This window comes from Lissotriton vulgaris, chromosome 11, assembly GCF_964263255.1.
Source record: "Lissotriton vulgaris chromosome 11, aLisVul1.2, whole genome shotgun sequence".
NCBI lineage: Eukaryota > Metazoa > Chordata > Amphibia > Caudata > Salamandridae > Lissotriton > Lissotriton vulgaris.
The window spans coordinates 1,084,195,175-1,084,218,876 of NC_141699.1; the positions used below are offsets into that span (position 1 = coordinate 1,084,195,175).

The 23,702-nt window shown below is 44.9% G+C and overlaps 1 protein-coding gene across 1 annotated transcript in view; it reads right to left on the minus strand.

Annotated features, from left to right (window-relative positions):
- Nucleotides 1-23,702, minus strand: part of ARMC9 (armadillo repeat containing 9) — a 417,510-nt gene that overhangs the window by 114,620 nt on the left and 279,188 nt on the right. The window contains exon 19 of the mRNA XM_086944561.1: nt 22,888-22,946. Within this exon, the coding sequence (XP_086800687.1) occupies nt 22,888-22,946 (59 nt within the window). The remainder of the gene's footprint in view (nt 1-22,887; nt 22,947-23,702) is intronic.

A 23,702-nucleotide genomic window follows, 5' to 3' on the forward strand; every position in this document is an offset into this window, starting at 1 on the left:
ATTTGCCCAGAATCACAGGATGTTCAGCGCCATTACCGAGACTCGAACCCGGTTCCCCAGATTCAAGGTCGACCGTTTGCACCGAGACTTCAGCCAGATCCAGGCAGTGTGGAAATGTGTCTAAATCAGAATGTTTAATGACTCAGGCGACCAGACGCCATTTGCCAGGACAGTGCCAGGGTTTTAGCAGCTGTCCCTGCAGATTTCAACAAATTCGGCTCATGTCCCGGTTTTCAGAGAGGGTCGACCGAAAACCGAGGGAGGCAGGTTTTTATACGTCCAAAGCAGGACTAGATAGCAGTGGTTCTCAGAAAGCAATTTAATTAACAGGTGTGATAGTGGGTTTGAGAATTGCACTTCATTTATTTCTTCGGTGCCTCCTCTGTTTCGTTAGGTTGATACGTGCTGTAATTCGGTGCTGCTTGGCTGATGAAAAATTGCAGTCCTTCTTCTATTTCAGTGAAATGTCTCTTTTAAAAAAAAATATTAAGTGTACCTACTTGTGAAAGCTCTTGTGTTTAATATATCCTAAAAAGGGGGCTCTTATCAGTTCTCATTGCCAAATCACTGTGTTAATTTGCTTTAGTGTGTACATTTTTGTTTATCTTCCCCTGGCTGCACGCATTTATAATACTTCTGCTAAAGCTGTTCACACTGGCTGAGCCACATTCACTGTCAAGATAAGATCTGTTCACATGGAAGAGGCAGACGGCTTCTAATGCCGGAATGCTTGCTTTTTATTACTTCGTTGTGTAAAGTAGATGCTTTGGCCTTAGAATGTTAATGGCATTTCTTTTCATGCTGCAGTACCTTTCTTTGCACTTTGTTTTTTTCAACTGAATCTATTTGTCATTGTGATCACATTCTAAATGTCGTAATACACATTGCATGTTAAAAGTAAAGGTAATATACAAGAGTTATGCTATATTTTACGACTAAACAGGCAGTCACACGTGCAGTTACCTTGCAGACAACAGGGTCATGATTTGAATGGTGCAGCAGGTGCAGTAGCACCGGGCCCGAAAGCTGTCAGAACTCCTCTAAACACCTAATATTGCTATACATTACTATTAAACAGGCAGTCACAATTGCAGTTAGCTTGCAGTTAAAAAGGTGGTACTGGTTGAATGGTGCAGCAGGCGCAGTGGCACTGGGGCCAAAAGCTCCAGGGACCCCATTAAACCCAAATTATTGCTAACATTTTAAACTTAACAGGCAGCAACAGGTGCTGTTACCTTGCAGACAACAGGGTTATGATTTCAATGGTGCAGCAGGCGCAGTGACACCAGGATCAAAAGCTCCAGGCACCCCACTTAACACCTAAAATTTCTATATTTTACTACTAAGACTGGCAATCACAAGTGCAGTTATCTTGCAGACAACAGGGTCATGATTTCAATGGTGCAGCAGGCGCAGTGACACCAGGATCAAAAGCTCCAGGCACCCCACTATTCACCTAAAATTTCTATATTTTACTACTAAGACTGGCAATCACAAGTGCAGTTATCTTGCAGACAACAGGGTCATGATTTGAATGGTGCAGCAGGTGCAGTGGCGCTGGGCCCAAAAGCTGTCAGAACTCCTTTAAACACCTAATAATGCTATATTTGACTTCTACAGAGGCAGGCACAATTGCGGTTATCTTTCAGTTAAAAGGGGCTTGATTCGAACGGTGCTGCAGGTGCAGTGGCCGCGGGACGAAGGCTAAAGGGACCACACTAAACGCAGAATAGTGCTAAATGTTACCACTAATCAGGCAGTTGCAAGTGCAGTTATCTAGCAGGCACTAGGGCCATGATTTTAATAGTGCTGTAGGTGCAGTGGCAACAGGACAACACATTGTCAGAACTCCTCTAAACACCAAATATTGCCTTCCTTAACAACTAAATAAGGAGTCACAAGGGAAGTTACCTTGTAGGCATTAGGGTAAACATTTCAATTGTGCAGCAGGTGCAGTGACATTGGGGCCCAAAGCTCTAGAAACCCCTCTAAACACCAAATATTGCAATACATTACTACGAAACAGGCAGTCGCAAGTGCAGTTACCGTAGAGGCACTAGGGTCATTATTTGAATGGTGCAGCAGGTGCAGTGGCACCGGGCCCACACACCGTTATAACTCCTCTAAACGTCAAATATTGCTATATTTTACCACTAAACAGGCAGTCACATGTGCAGTTAGTTATCTTGCCGGCAGTAGGGTCATGGTTTGAATGGTGCAGCGGGTGCAGTGGCACTGGGCCCAAAAGTTATCAGAACTTCTCTAAACACACAATATTGCTTAATACATCAATTAATTCTATTATTTCCCTCTTTCGTTTTTCAAAATGTTCCTATTACTTTACCCGCACTATACAACTAGTAACAGCACAATGTATTGCCTTTTTGTTCATAACAAGACATGACACTTTAACAGACTTTCTGTAACTTGTACAACTACTCAGAAAGCTACAACCTACAACAACAAATTGCTTATTATTAATCACATAGGCGATACCCAATGCATTTGTTATATCTGGTAACCCTATCGATGACACACGTGTAACCTCGTCGCTGGAGCGCCATCTTGCGCTGGGGTTCTCCTCCCTTTCGGCTCATCTTTCAGGTTTTCTAAAGATTGAGGGCCATGTTCAAAGGCATCCATTTTGAGATGTACCTGGCTATCCACACAGGGATTTACACCGAACCTGAAACCCAGCCCTGCTGCTTTATTTCACATTCTTCACAATGGTCAACCTATTTTACTGCTGGAGTGATCATTTGATACGAGTTTGGGGGTGTAGTGCAGCTCTGGTTCTTTTTTGTGGGGCACTGGGCAGTGCCACCCCAATCTTGGCAGTAACTGGCACCTTGCCGGATGTAGTAATTTTTTTTTTTTTTTTAACACTGAAGCTGCAATGCAGGCACCAATGAAACTGCATTAAAGTGTGCATAAGCGAGCCTCCATAGGTGGGGTGAGCAGATTTTGAGAACCAACAAACCCGGAACATTTTGGAAAATAGATGCACGAATAACATTTTTCATTCACGAAATGGCGCAGAATGACAGCTCTCATCAATATAGGATCACAGAAGATGCATTAAGAAAACAAATACAATTTAATTTCTACAACTAACATCATACCTATTAAATAAATTGCTTACTTTCAACAGCTGCTAACTAGCACAGCTTTGGGACAAACAAAAACGTGCCTCTCACTGCTGTCAGCCGAACCCCCTGAGCCAAAATGACCGAAATCTGCTGGGACAGCTGGTGAAAAACCGGGACTGTCCGGGCACATCTGGGACGCCTGGTCACCCTATCCATAGGCCATACATGAGAGGTAAACACGGCTACTGCTTGCTGCATGGGCTGACAACAGCCAGGGCCAGGGTGGGGGCCTCTTGGAGCTCTGTGGAGATTGTGTTAGTTTCGGGGTCTATAGCCCATATTCACACAAACATGCAGTCAGTTAGTTCGGCTTTTGTTGTACCCCCCCACTCACTCCCAACTCCCCCTCCCCCATGCTATCTTACTCACAGAGATCTCTGCCCCCAGCAGCTGTCCTGATGGTGATAGCGGGGGGATCTTAATTTAATACAGAACTAACTACACAGGGGGGTCTTAATTTAATACAGAACTAACCACACAGGGGGGTCTTAATTTAATACAGAACTAACTACACACGCAGATCACCGACAGCGTGGCTTGTACCAATCAATTATTGGAGGAAACGTGATTTTATCCTGCAAGAAAAAGTCCCCGAGAGGTTTTTAAAGGCAAGGAGAAGATTTAAGTTAATATTTAAAACAAGCATTTCATTGCAATAGGTCTCGCATTAGCGAGAGCGTAAGCTATTGACATTGTAAATGACAAAGCCTTTTATTTATCTGTTTTGATAATTCACACATAAATAAAATGCATTGCCATTTACAATGCCAATAGCTCAAACTCTTGTAAATGCGAGACCTATTCAAAGAAGCGGCCGCCATTGTCCCGGGCTGCTCGGAAAGGGAAAGCCCGCATGGCGCGCTGAATGTTGCAGGAAATCATGTCGTGCCTGCGGTAGGAGAAACTCATTAAAATAAATAGAGCTTACAGACTAAACAAGATGTACCGACAACAACCAAAGTAAAAGGGCCAGTCCTCATGGGAGGTTACAAATGAAGATATGGTGGTACTAAGGAGGGACTAACAAGCCTATTAACGAATCAGAAGCCAGAATTTGCAAAGGACAGTAACACAAGCCAATGAAAAATATAGGCTGAGAGTGGGTGGAGCTTCAAGTCCATGCTCGACTACAGCATGCCCGAGCAGCGCATGCGCTGCCCAGGCTCGACCTAAAGAGGATCGATTGTACTCAAGTTGCTTACCATCGGTAACATTCCTTCTGCCGGATGTGACCGCTCTCACAGACTTGTTAATGCTTGAACCCCTTGTCGGGCACCAGACTGCACCCAGAGTGGTTTTTTCTTACCTCTTCATCGGTGTCAGGTGAGGCCATCCAGGTGACCTGTACAGGGGAACCTTGCACTCCACAGACCCAAGCCTCAGGCAAATCTGCTGTGGAAAGAGGAGACTTCACAGCCAGCTCAGAGCAAAGCTTCACTGCCATGGACACCCAATGGGACACAATATTCTGTCTCCTGACTAAAGTACCAATGCTTGGACCTTGAAAGGATGTGATCAAATGATCCTGCCTCCTAAAGGTATCAGAACTATGTACATTTTTCGTGGGATGTGTGGGAGAAAAGAAAGCACAATGGACTGAGAAACATGAAACTCTGACACCCCTTTCAGTGGGGAAGATACTTTGTCCCACAAAGTCACTATGTCCCTATGAAAGGTAGTGAGTGAAAGGAGAAGACAGAGCCCGAAGCACCGTACTCCTCTAGCAAGAGTGATAGCCACCTGAAACAGAAATGCATCAATCCAAAGAGAGAACCTATCTAACAACCTCAAAATCCCACTCAGCTGCATGAAAAATCCATGGGAGTTCATTTATTCTGTGTCCTTTAAGGAACCAGGCTATCAAGCGTAATTATAAAAAACACAAGAGCTCTGCTAAAATAAAATAACGGTGAAACAGGCCATTAATTTGACAATATTAAGGCCATTCTTAACCCCTTCCCTGCTCATGACGAGCTCAGCTCGTCATGAATCATGGACTATTGGAACTTCCAGCACAGGAGGGGAATTGCTCTAGCAGTCAAGGTGTTAAGCAAAGGTAGGAGAGAATTGTGACCTGTTAGGGCCTGCATAGCATCAACAGACAGAAAACAGCATTCAGAAGCAAAGACAGCCCATCTGCTAGAATAAGCCTCCCTGTTCTAATAAAGAGGAGGTCTAAAACCTCCAATGCAAGGTAATGAGAAGAGAGAGTGGATCTATCAAACTCCTGGAATGTGGATTAAGCACCTAAAAATTGAGACAAACTAACTATCCACGGTTACGAGCTCGAAGGTCCTCTCTCGAGGCCATGGAGGCGCAGAGCTGAAGAGGGGGTCCTGATCCCAAGGTCTACTGCTCAACCGGAAGTGATGAGAACTACATGAGCTTCTTCAATATGAACCTCCCCATCATGGAAGAAATGTAGAACACAGGAGGAAGCTCAATTTCAGATACAGCATCTCTTTGTAAGCCCCTGGAGAAACACCCGGCCCCAAGGACACTACTGGTGACAAATTGTGTTCCCCCTGGTGGTAAAAAGGTCCATCTCCAGGACATCACATATCTGAAAAATGATGCGACCTCATCTGGATGAAGATGCCATTTATGGCATCTGCTCACCAAGTGTGCTGTCTCATTCTGCGTCCCCACCAGATGTGCAGCTGACAGATCAATGGCTTTGTGTATGGTCAACTGGCAGAGCTCCAGATCCCTTGGGCGAGGCATCGGCACCCGCACGAAATCCGTCAAAAGAACATGAAAGCACTCAGTCTTCAGAAGGCGTTCAGCCACTTCCATCACACAGGTGTGGTCATCAAAAGACATGTCAATGAGCAAGAGTTACATGTCTTTGAAGACCCTTGCAATCCTCGTCCACGAAGGCCTTCTTAGCATCGCCACATCTGCAGTATCCAGAGAAGTCTGTGGATCCGGTTGGGGGACACCTTCCAGCCTCAAAGGAGTTCTTTCAAAGATCTGACAGGCTGCATCCAATGAGAGGAGAGGTGACTTCCAGAGATCAACATTTACTGCAGGAAGTATGCAATGTCTGTGACTCCTGCCAGTTGCATGAATGGAATGGAATTCTGCTTCAATCAACAGAGTGAAGCTTGGACAACCACAGAGCTGGCTTGTCAAACAAGTAGAAGGGTCCAATGAAATAGGCCGAGATTTACGGGAACTGAAGTTGCATCGAGTAGCGTCGTTTGCGATTGCAATGGAGGCTCTAGAATGAGCTTAACAAAGTCTTTATTAACGGAAGAATCTCAGAACATATGTGCTTCCCTTCCCAGTCAAGAACATCATGACCAGAGAGGATTCATTTTATTCTGATGGAACCCCAAAATTCAAAGTCCATGCTGCTTGTTCACTAATAGGTCATAGAGACTTCAAGCGTAGGTAACTTCGTGACTAACGAGGTGTGTAGGTCAATGGATTACGGGGTGTGCGAGTGGACTGCCATTAGAGTCTAAAGTTGGCAAAGATCCACCATTAGTGTCTGTCCGCTGGAAGTGGACAAGATAAAGTGTCTGAATCTAAGTCACACAAGTACTGCAGGCTTCGCAAGGATTTCTACCTTAAAACTCTAGGGAGTTCACGATGTTTTATTGTATTTATCACATCCACTTGGGCCCACAAATCCATTGCATCCTCGCACTGTATGAACAGACATCTGGACTCTGTAATAATTGGTCCATTAAGGGTGACAATGACGCCTTTTCTTGGAATATGTCCATCCTTATAAACCGGCTCAACTTTCAGTATTTGGGTACTTATGTCTCAACTGAACCGTTCCTCACCTGGAGCCGTAATATCACGCCACTCATAACAGGAGCGAAACAAGATCACCAGGGTTGGACACAACTCCTACTTCATAGCCTAGGCAGAACAGCCCTGTTGAGAATGATGATCCACCCAGCTTTTTATACATCCTGCAAAACTTCCCATAGGCGATGCCATCCAAATGGATCTGCAGCCTAACTGCTCTGATCTGCTCCTTCCTTTGGGCCAGCCGACCCTCTCGAATAGCCATTGAAAAATATTACCAGGCGCTGTATGACGGGGGCTCAGGCATGGCGGATCTACGTCTCTATTATTGGGCATTCCAGATCCTTCAATAAGTGGCTGGTTGTGTGGGGTAAGGAGTGTGGAGTGACCTGGCCTATCGCGCAGAACTTTCCCTACTAGGCATCGAATGGGTCATGCTTTGTGGGAAAGCCCATCCCATTATATCTTCCCCAACCTATCAGGGTAGTGCTCGTGGATGGATGTGAGAGTGAAATGGTGGATGGATAGATGCATGGATAAGTGAGTGAAAGGATGGATGGGTGAAAGGGAAGAAGGATGGATGGGTGAGTGAGTGAAAGAGTGGATGAAAGGATGATAAGCACAATGTATGATTGGCTGGGACGGGAAGCCTACACTGCACACTCCAATGTGAGAGGGGGGGGGGTGGCTGCGACACACAGCATAACTGGAGGGATTCAAACTATGGAATGGAATTGGAATGACTAATCTGGGGGATGACCAGCAGGGTTCATGCAGGGCCTACAATCCCACTTTGCACTTTCTAAAATCCAGTTTTATAAATACTTGCAACTGTGTCATGCACTGGCGAGTCACCAAGAGGCATTACAAGACCCTCGGAATACAACACTTCGGTTGGGAAATTTCCTAACTTTACTGATCCTTAGTAATCTCTGACAAACCCAGTTGAACTACTTACGCACCACATACCTTACACCTTGCTGCCCTGGCCGCCAACAAGGTGCCCATTCGGGTATGGTTTAGATGCCCCCATATGGTTGCAGATTTCTCACATATGGTATGGACATGACCCAAACTTGCTAAGAATGGAGTGCCCTTGAGAAAGTGCTTACCCGAGCCCTGGCATCATGCTCTTAGGCAGCTCTCTTAGATACCCTGGACGATTTGGGGGGAGCAAGAGCTGAAAGAACTTTGGTGGGACTGGCACCGCTACGCCAAAAGAGATATCGCCTGCTGCTGGAAATCTCGACAAGCACCCAAACTATGGATTGGTGCACAAAATTGGAGGAACCGATCTACATTGCCAGAGAGTGCCCCACAAACATGAGAAAGTGTGGGGGTGATGGTGAGAATAGTATGGACCAAGTAGCAAAAACTATGCAATGTGAAATATTATTGCATTGTGTGCGGACACTTCCTATCCGATCCATTTCAAACATGTAATAAAAATGTTTGATATCAGAAATAAAAAACTTTAGGGAGTTGGGGAAGCTCCTGCAGATAATGCTCGGTTTTATGCCAAGCAAACTGATGGCTCTGAGTTTAGAAAAAAGGAGCAGAAAAAAGAAGCAGAGGATGCAAGTAACAGTGTCAATAACCGCACCACTGACCCCAACACTGAAGCTGAAACAAAAACCTGAGTCCCCTCCAGGTTTGAGCACCCCACATCAAACCAGCTAGGATGGATGGCTAAGGGGACAAACAGGTGCCAGTACCATGGACAAAGCTGGTGGCACCTTATATGCGCTGTTCTATGCCCAGAGGGCTGAAAAAGTCTTTGAGGGGGCTGGAAGAGGGGTCTAAGAGGGATGGGCAGCAAAACATGTCTTTCACAGCATTCTGAAATGCTTCATCCTGGCTGCCTAGGCACTAGGCATGGGAAAGACCAGCCGAGGTGGCTGCTGGGTCTGAAGAGGAGTTTAACAGGTGTCCTCTTTCTCTCCGTTTTCTTGCAATGGACTTATGAGCGGGGCTGTTTTTCAGATCAAATGTGGTCAGCGACCTCGTAGTTTTCGACTTCTCCTTCAATGAGGCCATATAAAGCGTGACACCAACCTAGAATTAACAGAGAGTCCAACATGAACAATGTACCTACATATACAGGAAAAGGGAGTAGTTTTAACTAAAACGAGTTCCCATCAGTCCACCATCGAGACCGCCCTTCATCATCTGGGATCTCTTTTGCATAAATAAATCACAATCAGGGGTAAAAAAACCTGTGTTAGCGGATAGCTACCATACACAGGAAAAACCCAGTGTTGATGCTGATGTGAAATGCTGATGTGAATAGAATAGCGTTTCTAGTGGTGAACTGAATAGCAGTGCTTTAGAAAAAGTGAATTGTGAAAAGAAAGATAGATAGAGGGATCTAAAATTAGGTCGTGATCGGGGAAACAATTTTAATAAACACCCTCACACTCCTAAATCAATAAAAACAGTGCTAATTAGTGGTATAACAAATGTCCACTAAAAAAGATATAAGGTCGACATGTTTCTGCAGACGAATGAGGTCTAAAGATCCCCTGCTGCTTCTTCAGGACCATTAGAGCTACTGCTGAATTAAACAAAGTAAACCATATCACCTGAGAGTGTATGTGTAATCATCTTCTCATCCTGAAATATAGGAAGAAAATGGTATATATAAAGGTACAGTGTCAAGAATTCGAATCAACAACATAGCATACACATTGTGCCACAAATTACAATGTTATGTAGAATGTGCTAGTCATGTAGCAAGTAATGACCAACAATTCAGACCGTCAGAGTCAGTCATAGATCACCGAGTTAGTGAGTTTATAAGTATAAGTTCACTCACCCACGTGATGAGAAGGAACAGCCCCACCTCACCTGGCACGAGCTCAGGTAGTGGATGCACCGCACTATAAAGAAACAACAAACAAAAGATGTATCTACATCTATATACAATCCATAGCCAAACCCGTCCCTGCAAGCGCCACATCTGCGTCACACACCCACAGACACCAGGAAACTTCACCTGGTTGAGTTTGTTATTTTTGCCGTGAAGTGGTCGCAACGGTCTTTCGACCCAACGCGTTAATGGTAGGCATATAAAGCGTGACCTCACCTTCCCTCAATGCTTTACGAAGCACCAGTTGATCGGGGTCAGAGGATGCAGGATCATAACCACTCCTCAGATACATGAAGCATGACAGTCAATAAATGAGTTTTGACTCTGGCACGTCTTACAAGGCTTGAAGACCCAAGATTGGGATGTGACATTTTGTTGAAGTCTGGGGAACCGTTTGGATCCCACATCAATGGTTGTCCAGAGAAAGGAGACGATGCCACCAGGGCATACGCGCCTTATGGAGTTGCTCATTTCCAGATGGCCAGATAAGATCGAGTGATCAGAGCCAGCTGACACTAGTGAATGGGAACAGCTAAGAACATTTCTGGATTCCAAGAGGTGTTTTCGGAAGGGTCCTTAATGAAGAACCTGCTGGAGTTCATATCCGTCCACATTAGAACTTTAAAATGCCGCTGCCATCTTTAAAGCGGGGAATCGCCAGTAAGTCATGTGACCTCAAACCAGCTATGCTGCTGCTGGCCTCCATAACAAGAAACACTGTTTAAATTAACACACACCTGTAGAAAATAGTAATAATAAACGTAGGTGATTTATTTTAAAGATGTCATAGGAAAATGTATATTAAATCAATAGGGCCCCATTGCATTACATGGAGACCTCACTATCCATGCATGGCAATGGAACAACCTAAAATGCAGAATAACCAAACTGATGACCAAGGAAAGCCCAGAAGAGAAGAAGAAGGTCAACAGATGAACAAAGTCCCTCTCCCAGTGTTAAACAACTTGAAGCCCTTTCATATGGTGTTTGTTGTGGAGTTCACAATGTGAAAACGCTTCCCACTGAATTTGTCATAGCATTACACCATGCAAAGCACCTCCCTGCTGTATTTAACCCCTTCCACGCTGATGACGAGCTGGGCTCGTCATGGCGTAGCCTCCTCGCACGCTGATGACGAGCCCAGCTCGTCACGTAAAGTGCGGTTTTAAAAAACTCAGCACAGGAGCGGAATTGCGCTAGCGCGCATGCGGTTAACACAGCGGTCGGCTCACAGGCACTCCCTGTTGACTGCTGTGAGCCCACTCTAGAGGCCTGGGGGCTGAGGGAGCTAAGGAAGACCTCTCGGGTGACAATACATATTGCACAATGCCCCTTACCAGTGAAAATGCAATAGAGTGGGCACTCCGTAGTGACCATGCCAGCTGCGCAGTCCCCTTACTGGTGTGAGTGGAATTATTGGGACACTCCCTAGTGGCGCTGACTGCAGTGCGGTGCCCTCAACGGTGTGGATGGGATTAAAGGGCAGTGCCTGGTGACACTGACTGTTCTACGGTTCCCTCACTGGTGCAAGTGGAGTGACTGATGTGTGTTCCCCTCACTGGTGTGGGTGGAATTAAAGGGCCGCTCTCTGAAGGGAGTCTCGCTTTCTCCGTGAAGACATTAAGAGCGTTCGACCATCCCCCTTCTAATGCTATTATGTGTTCACGGGCCATGTTGAGGATGCAAACCATCTTCCTAGACACACTCGTGAAGTAGATCCTTAGCCTCTGTGTCCTAAGTAAGTGTTCCCTTCACAAACACCCGGTATGACCCGAAACGTCAGTGCCATACATTTTGAGGTTCAGCAATACATTTCTTTAAAAAATCCTTCTAAAAAATAAACAGAAATTAAAATAAAAAAATCCTTCTAAAAGGCTTCAGTTTTCCGGCAAGGAGTGGTGGTTGTTTTTCACCATGCTGCAGTGACCACCTGTTCCTGCGGTGTATCTGATATTGGTAGGAAGATGGGGAGGTGGGGGGCGAGCGGGCCATCTTGCTTACACATCTAAAACACCCACAGTTCATAGGTACATTAAAAGTCGGAATTTGTGGTCAGTGTTATCAAATGGTGAATGTTAACAAAGAGCTTCTGAGTGTGGACTAATTTGTACTTCCTGTGAGAAATACTCCACCTGTGAAATCGACCTAAGCGACTTCGACTCTGCTGTCAGGTTAAACAAACTGCCAATGTCATTACACCGCTTTCCTTGTTTGTGCATAATAGATCAACTATACAAAATGCCTTACAGCTACATTCCAAACCTGAAACTATGCTGCAAAATCAAGATAAAGAACAAAAAGAGAAAAGGTAAAATAAAAAACAAACAATACAGGTCACATATTAATTCGTCTGAAAAGTGTAAAGGCTTTTCAAAGAGACGTTTGGGCCAACAGTGGGGTAACAGAGTTAGATTTTTAGAAACACTTCTCACTCAGGCGATGCTGATCATACAGGCGAAGATCTTAGACAGCAATGATCCTCTCCTGGAGCTTTGGCGACACAGCTAGTCCTAGAGTACAACTGTCTTAAAGGCAGCGATATCTGAGCTGCCCCTCAGGTTAGAACAGGTCTTACAGGTCCTGGTCTAATTCAGCAGAGCCCTTTCCCTCGGGGATCAGTGTGTGTTGTATTGTATTGTATTGTATTGTAAACACATTTATATAGCGCATGGCTACCCGGAGGCATCCCAGGGCTTGCAGTAGCAGCGGAATAGGGTCACTCAGTTTGGAAAGAGAAATGTTTTCAAAGCTTTCCGAAATGAAAGATAGTTGGGTTCTGAGCGTAAGGAAAAAGGAAGAGAGTCTGGAGGCATTGGCTGAGAAAGATCGACCTCCGCTTCTGGCCTTACAAATCCTGTGAATAATAGCCAGGTTCTGGTTTTTGGAGCGAAGGGATCTTTTGGGTTCATAATGCTGGATGATGCCTTGAAGAATCGGGGGACCTGATTTGAACAGAGACTTATGAACAATGCATAAGCTTTTGAACTTCACTCTCTCATGGACTGGCAGCCAGTGAAGAAGTTTAAGGGCTGGTCTGGCTGATTGATGTTTAGGAGTATCCAGTAGAAGTCTTGCCGCCCAGTTTTGAGTGGTTTGGAGTTTGGAAAGGGTAGCAACAGGCGCACCTAAATAGAGGGTGTTAGCGTAATCCAGCCTAGAAAGCACCAAGGTCTGGACTGTTAATTTTCTGGCCTGAAAAGGGAGAAGGGGAAGAACCTTCCGGATCATTTTTAAAATCCCATAACAAGAGGCTGCTGTCTTCCGGGCCTGAGTTTTGAACGTTAGTTCACGGTCCATCCAAATTCCCGGACGCTTTAGCTGGGTTTTGGGCGTGGGTAAAGGACCCATGGACGTAGGCCATCTTTCCGCCATATCGTAAGGAGACTGATTGCCCAGGATCATAATTTCAGTCTTTCCCCCATTCAATTTTAGAAAAGAATCGCTCATCCACCTTGAGATTTCCTCCAAGCAGAGGTAAAGAGAGAAAGGAGAACTTTCCGCTTTGTTGAGCCCGATCACCAATTGCGTGTCATCCACATAGGTAACTATATGGACTCCAAAGGGTAGAACAGCCTCAGCTAAGGTACAGGTTTAAACATTAAACAGGGTAGGACTTAAAGATGATCCCTGCGGTACTCCACAACGAAGGGATGTTCGTTTGGAGATGGCTTGATTGTTAAATACCTGAAAGGATCTATTATCCAGAAAGGAGTTTTACCAATCCAGCGCTGCTCCAGAGATACCTAGGTTGCTAAGCCTATGAATCAAGATCTGATGATTTACGGTATCCCATCGTAGACAAAGGACCTCATTCAGGGTTTGCGGAGTTGGAGCACCACCAAGAATTGGCCCTGCTTCATTACACCAAACTCACGGTCCCCCGCTACTTTTGGAGTTGGGGTTGGGGGAGGACCAGGTTCACAGCGGCATCGCCTCCGCTGGCTCTGCCGGTGTAGTCCTTTGACCTAGCGGCCTGTCAGTTCAATTAAGAGTGGGTTGACTACAACTCATTTTACCTACCCGTGTTCATCATGCGTGGCACAGTAGAGACAGGCAGGGAAAATGCAGATTGTCCCCCAAACGCTGGAAGAAAACTCCATACGCGTCAGCACTTTTATTATAACAAACCCACTTAAGGAGTTAGTTTTCTCCGAACAAATACGTTTTCCCAATGAGCGCTTTCAATATGGCACCCACTGGGCGAGTTTCTGTGCTGTAAAGGGAGCCTCCATGGCTGTAGCTCTCTTTCAAGCCCAGAGATCCTGGCCACGCATGTGGGAGTCTCTACATATACCGGACGGCCCTCTGCTAGGGCGGGTGAGGTCCTGATCCCACGCTCCACCGCCTGGACCTAAATAAGGCCTATATTTCTTTTTTTTTTTCAAAAGTTTCAAAAACCTTTATTGTGTCATCATCACATATATAGAATTAGTTAGTCATAGCATGAGCAAATGCAATCAAGCAGGTATCTTACACATCACCATAATCAAACCATGTTGCAGTGGTACACAACATGAACAGTATAATTGTAGTTATCATTATAGTACTTTTGAAGGTGTTATCTTCCTTCTCCTGAAACAATCATATAACTTTGTATAGAGTGAGCTTCCGTCCGGTTCCGCACTTTCAAAGTATTGTTATGGGCTAACCTCAGGTGATGGGATCTGTAGGGGAGGGTCACAAATATTTCCTCTGAATTCATTCCATTTACCCCATATTCTGGGCCACTTCTTTGGGCAGCCCCTGTGTGTGTAAACGTCCCTTTCAGCCACCACGGCGTTGTCCATGTCTCGCTCCCATTGTGTGCGTGTGGGTAGTACTCCGGATCCCCAGTTTTTAGCTGTGTTTCGCTTTGCTATTGTCATCCCCAATGTAGCCCAATTTTGTAAGGCTAAGTTGAAGTCTGTGGGTTGCCAGATATTAAGGAGGCAACATTTTGGGTCACAAGGGACTTCTGCTCCTCCAACCTCTGAGATTACAGCTAGAACCCTTTCCCAATAGCGTTGTATAATGGGGCATTCCCATATTATGTGGTAAAAAGTTCCAGTACGACCACATCCTCGTAGCCAAAGTGGGTCCGGTGTGTGTACTAGCTTATGCAGTGTGGTGCATGGGTAATATACTCTGTGTAGTATTTTCAGCAGTTGAATAAGTTTAAGTCGGGATGGAATCGCTGCCTCTCGGGCAGATGCTAGTGCGTCCATCCAATCCGATTCCACTATGTCCCCTAGTTCAGTTTGCCATCTATCTTTTAGTGTAATCATGGGGTCCGGTTGGTTATTAATCAATTTCTTATATGTGAGGGAGGTGGCTTTTTTATCCATGTGGTCCGTAAGTACTCTGTCTTCCAGAGGGGAGGATTCCTTCAGCGTGGTCTCTGGGAGGATTGCACTTTGCAGTGCATGTTTTATCTGTAAGTAGCGGTATTGTTCTGAGTCCGCCATTTCGTACTTAGCTTGCAGTTCTGCAAATGTCATTACCGCCCCTTTCACCCACAAATCTCCTATTTTAGAAATGCCTATGAAGTCCCATTTATCGAATCCCTTTGTGTTCGCCAGGGTGCCTAATTGTTGCGTCTCCCATAGAGGGGCAGCCCGTGTTAGTACCTCTTCCCATCCTAGGGCCCTTTGTGCAGCATGCCATATTTTAATCGTGTGTGCTGTTGGTTCCGTGAGTGCAGTCTGTTTCCTGTTGGTGTATAGTGCCCTCAGTAATCGAATAGCCGGTAGGAGGTTCCGATCTAGCCTGAATGCTGGTTTGTCCTGTGGTACGTGGAGCCGTTGGTTTATTATCATCAGTTTTGAGGCCCAGTATTATAATTTGATGTTTGGGAGGGCGATACCTCAGTCGTACCAACTTCACGTTAATTTATGTTGTGCTATTCGGGGGGGGTTTACCATCCCACAGTAGTGCGGTTACTTCCGCTTCGATGGTTTTGAAGTATTTGGGAGGGACCCGGAAATGGGGTGTTTTGGAGTGCATAGAGAAATCTTGGCAATGCCAGCATTTTGAACAGTGCGGCTCTTCCCAACAGCGTCAACGGGAGGGATCTCCAGTGTTTAACATCAGCTCGGAGTCTTTCCAGGGGCTTCATTAGGTTTTCTTCCATGAAAATGGACTCTGTCGGAAGGCCTATATTTCTTGATGCAATCCACATGCTGCAAGCAAGACACTGTTGGTTGCCACAGGTAGAATAAAAGACCATCTTGAACCCGGAATATCACCATCAATCTGACAAAATCAATCAAACTGGGGAGCCACTAAAAATAAAAACATGAAATTAGTTCTATTGAACTGGAAATCAAAGAATCAAAAGTTTTAGATGCAGGAGCAGTTTTCACTTTGGATAATACACCAAATGCTTCCAAATTCATAAAGACTTCCTTTGACGAGGAGCAAACATCAAAGATGGCAACACACCATCCGCCTTCCAGTTAGCCCATGCCACAAATAAACATTGGCAGGTTTTGGAACTATCCAAAACGAATACACACATACTGCCAATGTACTGGGACCTATTTCTTAAAATGAAGCAAACACAAAAAATACTGGCAAATTCACATTACTGCACCAATATTTACAAATGGCACAGACAGTTTTCTGAATCCAGTAGAACCCAGTCCAGGACACACAGTTTGTCCCATTCGGTCCTGTACAGTGCCCGTGTGGCGCATCCCAATCCAATCCCTGAATGTCCTATGGACATCACTCTGCCCCACAGACGAGAGAGGAGAACTGTGTAAAAACCTCAACACGCTAAGGTATATATTATATACACCGGCTAAAGAAGGCTGTACTTGCCATGGTCGTAGGCGACAACAACTAGCTGTCTGTGTCTATAAAACACTAATAGTTGGACGTAGCCAAAGGAACAGTGACTGTGAGGAAACTAACAAGGACACCAGAATCACAGAGAAAAAACTCAATTTTATGCAAGCGTTAATTCAAAGGGGAACCTCGACCAGAAGGAGCATACACCTCACCATCCCAGCTCTCAATTAAAGTATCTTTAAATTAATTTGAAACTCAACCGTATATAATACGTCCCCAGACTTGTAGACCATGACTTAGCAAGGCAATAATCCAGAAGAGCACAAATACTTTAAAAAAGATTACCCATTTAATAATGCACTTAGCTTTGTTTGTTTTTGAGAAGTGTGGCTCAATGGTTAGAGCGGCAGACCCTGATGCAGAGGTCTAGCCCGGGACCAGGGTTCAATTCCCCGCCTCGGCAGGGTCTTAGGCTCAAAATTCCACGGACCTGATCATTCTCACCTCGGTGCCTATTCCAATCATGGAGTCCCACTCTGCAACTCTGGGCAATAGCTTGCTTAATCTCCACAACGACCCCCACAACGCTAAGGATGCCTGGCCTCCACCTTGGGGGTGCCCAGGAGTGGACGCCTCACAGGGAAAGCCAGGACGGGTTCCACAGCAGTATTCGTACAAGCGCCTTGAGACCCTTGCGGGTGAGTAGTGCGCTATACAAGTATCAATTTACATTTCCTAATAACCATATTTTTGTAATTATGTCTGAACCGATTCTGTGTTAAGCAGGCTGATATCAGGTAATGAGTCAAACAGAACGGGCAGTACCTCCGAACAACTCAGAGTATTCTTCATCCGCCGTAAGATTCTGTGCGGTACAAAAGGACATGGACCCTTTGAAAAAAACTTTTCTCCAATGTCTGGCAACCCTGATATTCCTTTAGGGTTATATTTTTAAGTGTATTACCAATACTCAGATTATTTAGGAACTTAAGGAAATGATCGCCTCTCTGTGCCTTATCGGCTTTCCAAACTATTTATTGTCCACCAATCGAATAATGATGGAGCACCAAGGTTGTGCTGGCCAAATCTGCCAGTGTCCATCAGCAGGACCACCTTCCAGAGGACTATCCAGAACCACCTTACACTGTGAATATTTCTTTAAGGCTTTCTGGAGCCCATAGGGTGCCTTTATTGTAAAGAATCGCTTCTTAGCCTCTATCCCTAGGCTCAGTTTATTTGGTCTTGTCCATGCTGGATTAGGTGCCTTACGATGAACTGCAAAGATCTGCAGAAGGACTCCATGCGGAGAACGCATCTCACCTGCCTGACTCTGTTAAGTGACTCATAGCAGAGAAACTTGTTCTCCAGGCCCTGGGAATAGTGGGCCACTTGTTGTGTCATTCGACCATAATTAATGAATTCCGTATGAAACAGCACATTCACTTAGCTTGACTCCTCAAAGCATGACAAGACCAAAGGTGTAGCCTTAAATGTCAACTGCAAAGGGAAAATAAAGTAAACACATGTAAAGTGTCCCCTGGAGGCACCTCAAGCTGCTGAAATGAGAATGCTGGCAGTGGGATAGAAGGTTGTGACTGGACCTGGGGAGGATTTCTACCTTTGAACTTACAAAAAAATGTAGAAGCAAAAAACACTAACCCGGATGCGGGATATGTGAGAGGGACGTCCCAATGCATGCTGGATATCTGGTTGTGAAATCTCACTCGGAGAGAGAGGTCCATCAGAGGCTAACTAATGAGTAGTTAAAGTTGTACTGAATAGAGAAGCCGGCCCATGTAAACAGTGACACAATTACATACAGGTATGGCTTTTTAAAAAGTTTGCAGTAGATCAGTGGAACAAAGTTTGTATCTGACAAAGGCTTGATGAGGTGAGTTTGACTTAGCGGTAAAAATTCAGTAAACAGATTTATGTTCACAAGGTTGTGCGTGCATCCACTACACCCTACTGGTTTCCATTCTTGTCCTAAAATGCCATTGCGCCACCTGAGTTTTAAAGGAAATGCATAGTTTGTCACTGCTCAGTGTCCATAGTCCAAGGCCTACACATTTCCCACATTTAGCACTCCCCTTTTCACTGCAGTATGATGGTTGCTCCTCTGGGAGAATCACTTGTAAAACCTACACTGAGCCCTTTTGCATTTATTCAACCTTTTGATGGTCTGAGGCAGAGATTTCTTCTGCCTCCTAGTCCCACCACTTAGAAACTAAACCTTTCCCTCTGACTACAAATGCTCTCCATTGGCAACACAGGTAGAGCCTCCTTTGCTGAAGAGTCACCAGAGCTGTGGTAGCAACACATACAGTTTTCTTGGACAGGCAGTTATGGTGCTACCAATCACCCCTCCATCTCCAGACCTTAACACAGGGATCCTTCTGTACTAGGACCAGTAGTAAATGTCAGCTCTGCCATCTGTATTCGTTATTAGGAGGTGCTCGTCAACGAGGCGGTGATAATATAGCGTGCATTTACATTACCTCACTCAGACACACAATTGTACACAATGTCTTTTTCTGTTTAATTTATGCAAACAAACAACTGCAGTGGAGTCTACCCCTCTCCTGTTGAAAAGAAAGTGAAACACTGAAAAAGGTAGTGACGTTATGCAGGAGTATTTACAGAATTTCACCTGAAAAGATTCCAGAGGGTACAACAGAAAAACCTGTGCGTCAAGGCACATTTTTAATAAGCACTGGCAAAATTTCCATTACTTGGGCGTAATCTTGCGTAAGTTTAGTAATTTCACTTTACCTTCGTTATGTAAAACTCCGACTTGATCCTGTTTGCAATGTGGCGTAATTACGTGCAGTTCTTTGCAAGACTTTAGCGGAAAGGTGCGGTACACCATGAACGAGGTGAAGGCGAGCGGCTGCTATTTGCAGCACTAGGTTTTTTCAGCTTTTTTGTTTGAAGGATGCAAGGAAGCATTTCTAGCTGAAATATAACACCAACAGCTAGTGTTGCATGTCATGTAATTAATGTGTAATTTCTCATAATATTCTACATTTGTGGGCAATTACAAAAAAGCAAATTACATTCATTTTGCACAACCCTATACTTCATGCTTGCTAATGTTTTTTTATGGCAATTAATGTAACGTTATTTTTTTGTTTAGAACATACACCTTTTTGCATATCATGCTAGTGCCAGGAAATCCTCTTTCTTTTGAGTGGACATGCACAGAAGGGCAGGATAAGGTCATTTGCAGTGAACACCCCTGTTTAGCATCTGCGTCAACTGCATTTGACCACCGTACAGAGTTGTAAAACACACCTGCGCCTTTTTGGGGACCCATGATCATTCCATATCTGATAACTAATAAAGTCATAGGGGTAACTGAAATATGACCGCGGGTCCGTTATTTTCAGGTCAAGTGACCGTTAGGATGATTTTTTCAGTCTGCTCCCCGAAACCTATACATCTACCTTCCTTCATAACGCTTTCGCCTGCTGCAGGTCTGTTCTCACCTGTGACAGATAAATGTGCACTTCTACTGGTGTCCGACAAGATGCCCTTTCTCCGTGTCAACCTGTGGTATGATGTGACGTCCAAAGTCTAAGCCATGGAAACCGGGGCTGCACCTCAGATTAAAGGCAAGACATGTATACAGAGACCGTCCAATGGAACAGGGTCAAACCGGAAGCAGTTATCTCTCTGGAAGGATGCCCTTATAAGGCACTCGTGCCACAGGAAGGGTCCCACCAGATCTTTTGGAACTATCGACTGAAACAGCACCAGTCTTGTCCATGGGGGCTGAGGTAGCTGTAGAGAATAGCCATTGTTTAACACCAAGAGCAGGATTATTTTCTGACTCAAGCCCAATAAAGATAGGGGAAAGAAAAAGCTTTTATCGCTGGCTTGCAAATCTAACACCAAAAAAAACAGGCCCGCTAAGAAGTCAATGGGACCCTTTGGCCACAGATGAGGCCTGGACGGAAAAGACAATCTTCTCTCTTAACCACCTCTTCTTGAACTGTAGGGGCAACGTGAAGGCAGCAGCGCTGGCCAAAGGCCTGGAGAAAGACTGATCCTCCATTTGAAGACTCAATGCCTTCCTTGTCTACCTGAAAGGAGCTAATTTATTTGTCTTTGATCCTTCTTACTCCTACATTCCTAGTTCACTTCCATTGAGGGTTTGAAGAGGTTATTTTCATTAAATGTAGGATCATGGCCTTTTCTTAAAGACTGTTTGAGTCTGAAGATCTTGATCAAGCAGAGTGCCGCACGGAGAGGCCAATGCTCATAGACTGGGTGCCCGTGCTGATTTTTTGGAACATCCCAATTTTCTACTCAGTCACCTCTTTGCCTCAATTGAGTATAAACATATATTCACCTGGACTGTGAAAGGGCAGCGGAACAATAAAGCTCATGCATATGCATATGCCATGCTTATGTTGGATTTTGGCTGCCTCAGGAAGGGACCGGTGGATTGATTCATCTGTTGACTATAGTTTCAATGTCTTTGGCTTAGCTGTTCATGTAGGAAGAGGATGTTGCACTTTGGAGAGGCAGCCATACTCATCACAGACTGATGTGCAGAGTTTACGCTCTATAGGATCATTCATCTTTGGCGGATCTTTATTTTGCGCCCGGAGATTATAGACTCGGAGTTAGGCTTATGTGGTATCTTCATTCCTATGCGAATAAACCTTGATCCTGTTTCCCCTTACAACTGGCTACCGTGCATCTTCATTTACCACAGCTTATGCCTAACCTCCTACACCTGCATGAGAACGCGGGGCTCGATGCAGCGTGAAGGATTTGGTGGAGGAGTGGATGCAGTCACCAACGAGCATAAAAAACCTAATGCTGTAACAGCTTAGCAGTAGCCTCTATGGACAGCGCCAGTAGTCCATTTAAGAGGATATGGAGAATGCCCTCTACTTCCACAATACTGGAATGATGTCCGTGTACCAGGTGGAGGTGTCTGCCCCATATAGGCTCCATTTTGGAGTTTAAGGAAGTCAAGAAAGACTTCCAGAACCAGATGGATGTCAAGACATTGTGGAGGTCCCTAGTCGGTAGGCCTACCTTCTGGGCTTATGGATTAATTATGTATTTGGGATGATTACAATGCAACGAGACACCCTGCAGTGTGAACTGTTCGGACTAGAGTTACAGGTGTGGAGAACCGAATGCAGAAGGACTTGACTGAGGGTGGCTTCAGGTAACACCAGGGGTGACCTGAATGAGTACTGCATAGAGATAAGGGGGGACAAACTCAAAAGCGCATTCATTGGATCTACTGAAGAAGACGCAATGGCGCAGTCACATTTTCCTGGGATTGTGGCAGGGAACCTGCACAAGATACCACTGACCAATGAGGACAATTCAACTGCTAGCAGCGCTTCTGTACAGGACTGCGACAGCACAATACTGGGAGCTTAGTCCCTTGACCGCTTCCTCCTCTTCTCAAAACTCCCTCCGCACACACGCAACGCACAGCCTTCTCCTCCTCCAATAGGCAGCCTTTCTTCTCCTCCGACAGGGGGAAACACTTAACCACTGGGGCAGATGTGGTAATTGGAAGGGCACTGTCCTCATAGAACTGCTGTGCGAAGTGAGATTTGGAGGAAGCAATGCAATGGATCCGAGTGGTGGAACTGTGCCCACAGTGGGAGCCCTCACACACCGAAGGACATGACATCAATCCCGGGGCTGATCAATCCGCGAATCCAATCTTCAGCCGTTGTCGGCAGGAGTACACAATATCACTCCAAAACATACACTGCATTGCCACATACAGAAAGACACCACACATCCCTAACTCCAGCCAATCAAAGAACACATCCGTATTCCAGAATACATTTAATCTCGTCTGTAAGGGCAACAGTACATCACCACTACAGCTATGACCTGTAAGTTGATGAAACGTCAAATTGGCAAGGCAGCTGCTCTGTTGGAAGGTATCAGTCCAAGAAAGCAACATGTTCTGCAATCATCAATAGGAGGGAATAATTACATTTTTTAGAAGACATGCATTCAGTAAAAGCTGCATATACATCAAAAAGTGCATGCCCCAGGCCCAATGCTGAAGAGCTATAAGGCAGAAGTGAATGATTGCCTACTGATTTTTATTTTTCATTTATGGGTGTCTAAGGTGGCATGATGAAATATCAGAGGTTGATGCAAATAGTTACATGTCCACTACCCTCTTTACAATCCAATGACATTGTCCCACACAGAACCAAACTCTTCTGTACAAGAACTGCCCTGTGGCCTGAGCACACTGGGAGAACCCCGCCAATGCTAAAAGTCGATTCAAATGATAAAAATATGCTGTTCAATGTTGAACAGAATAAGATAACTTACATCATCATCATCTTCCTCCTCTTCATCATCCGACTCGGGATCAGCATCAAGTGCCTCTTCTAAAGAAAATGTAAAAAACATCCAGGTTAACTAAAGTGCAATATGGGCAAAATTTAAATTTGGATCACGTAAACCCTCAGATGGCACAGGTAAGCCCTCCTTTGTAGCTTTGTCCCCGATTGTGGGGAGCTATATCATGGGAGCCACTGTATGATATCAGAGCCTTGACACTTACTTTCAATAAATTTACCATGATAACAAATGTAATTCTTTGTTCTATAATGATGTAGACAAATATGTATGAGAATAATTAGTCATCTAACTTCAGGAAATATGTTTAATTTTCAGCTTGTTTGTTCCCCTCCATGGCTGTATCTGCCCACCCTGACGAAGGTGCCTTACACCGAAACGCGTGTCGGCGCTTCTAAGAACGGCAGTATTTGAGTCCTTGTGGACAACAATTTACCACCTAATTTGCCTTCTTACCTTTGCACGCCCGTCCATGCAACTATAACTCCATCCTTCAGTTGCAGGCTAAGCTATTTACATCCAAATGAATCGTTTGAATGTGGTTGAGTCTGAATGATTCCTTGTAGGCATTAGTGTGTGCGGAGTCCCTAGAATTGTCCTGGAGTGAGTGGAACACTGAACTGTATGAGTATGTTTTGTTGTTTACGATACAAAAAATTGCACTGATCGCATTCTTTGAATCCTGATTATGTATTTATCGAATGTTTTTTAGAAATGTCAGACTGTTCAAAAACAAATAAATATATATATTTTCTATAAAAAGCATTGATTGATTCACACTTGTT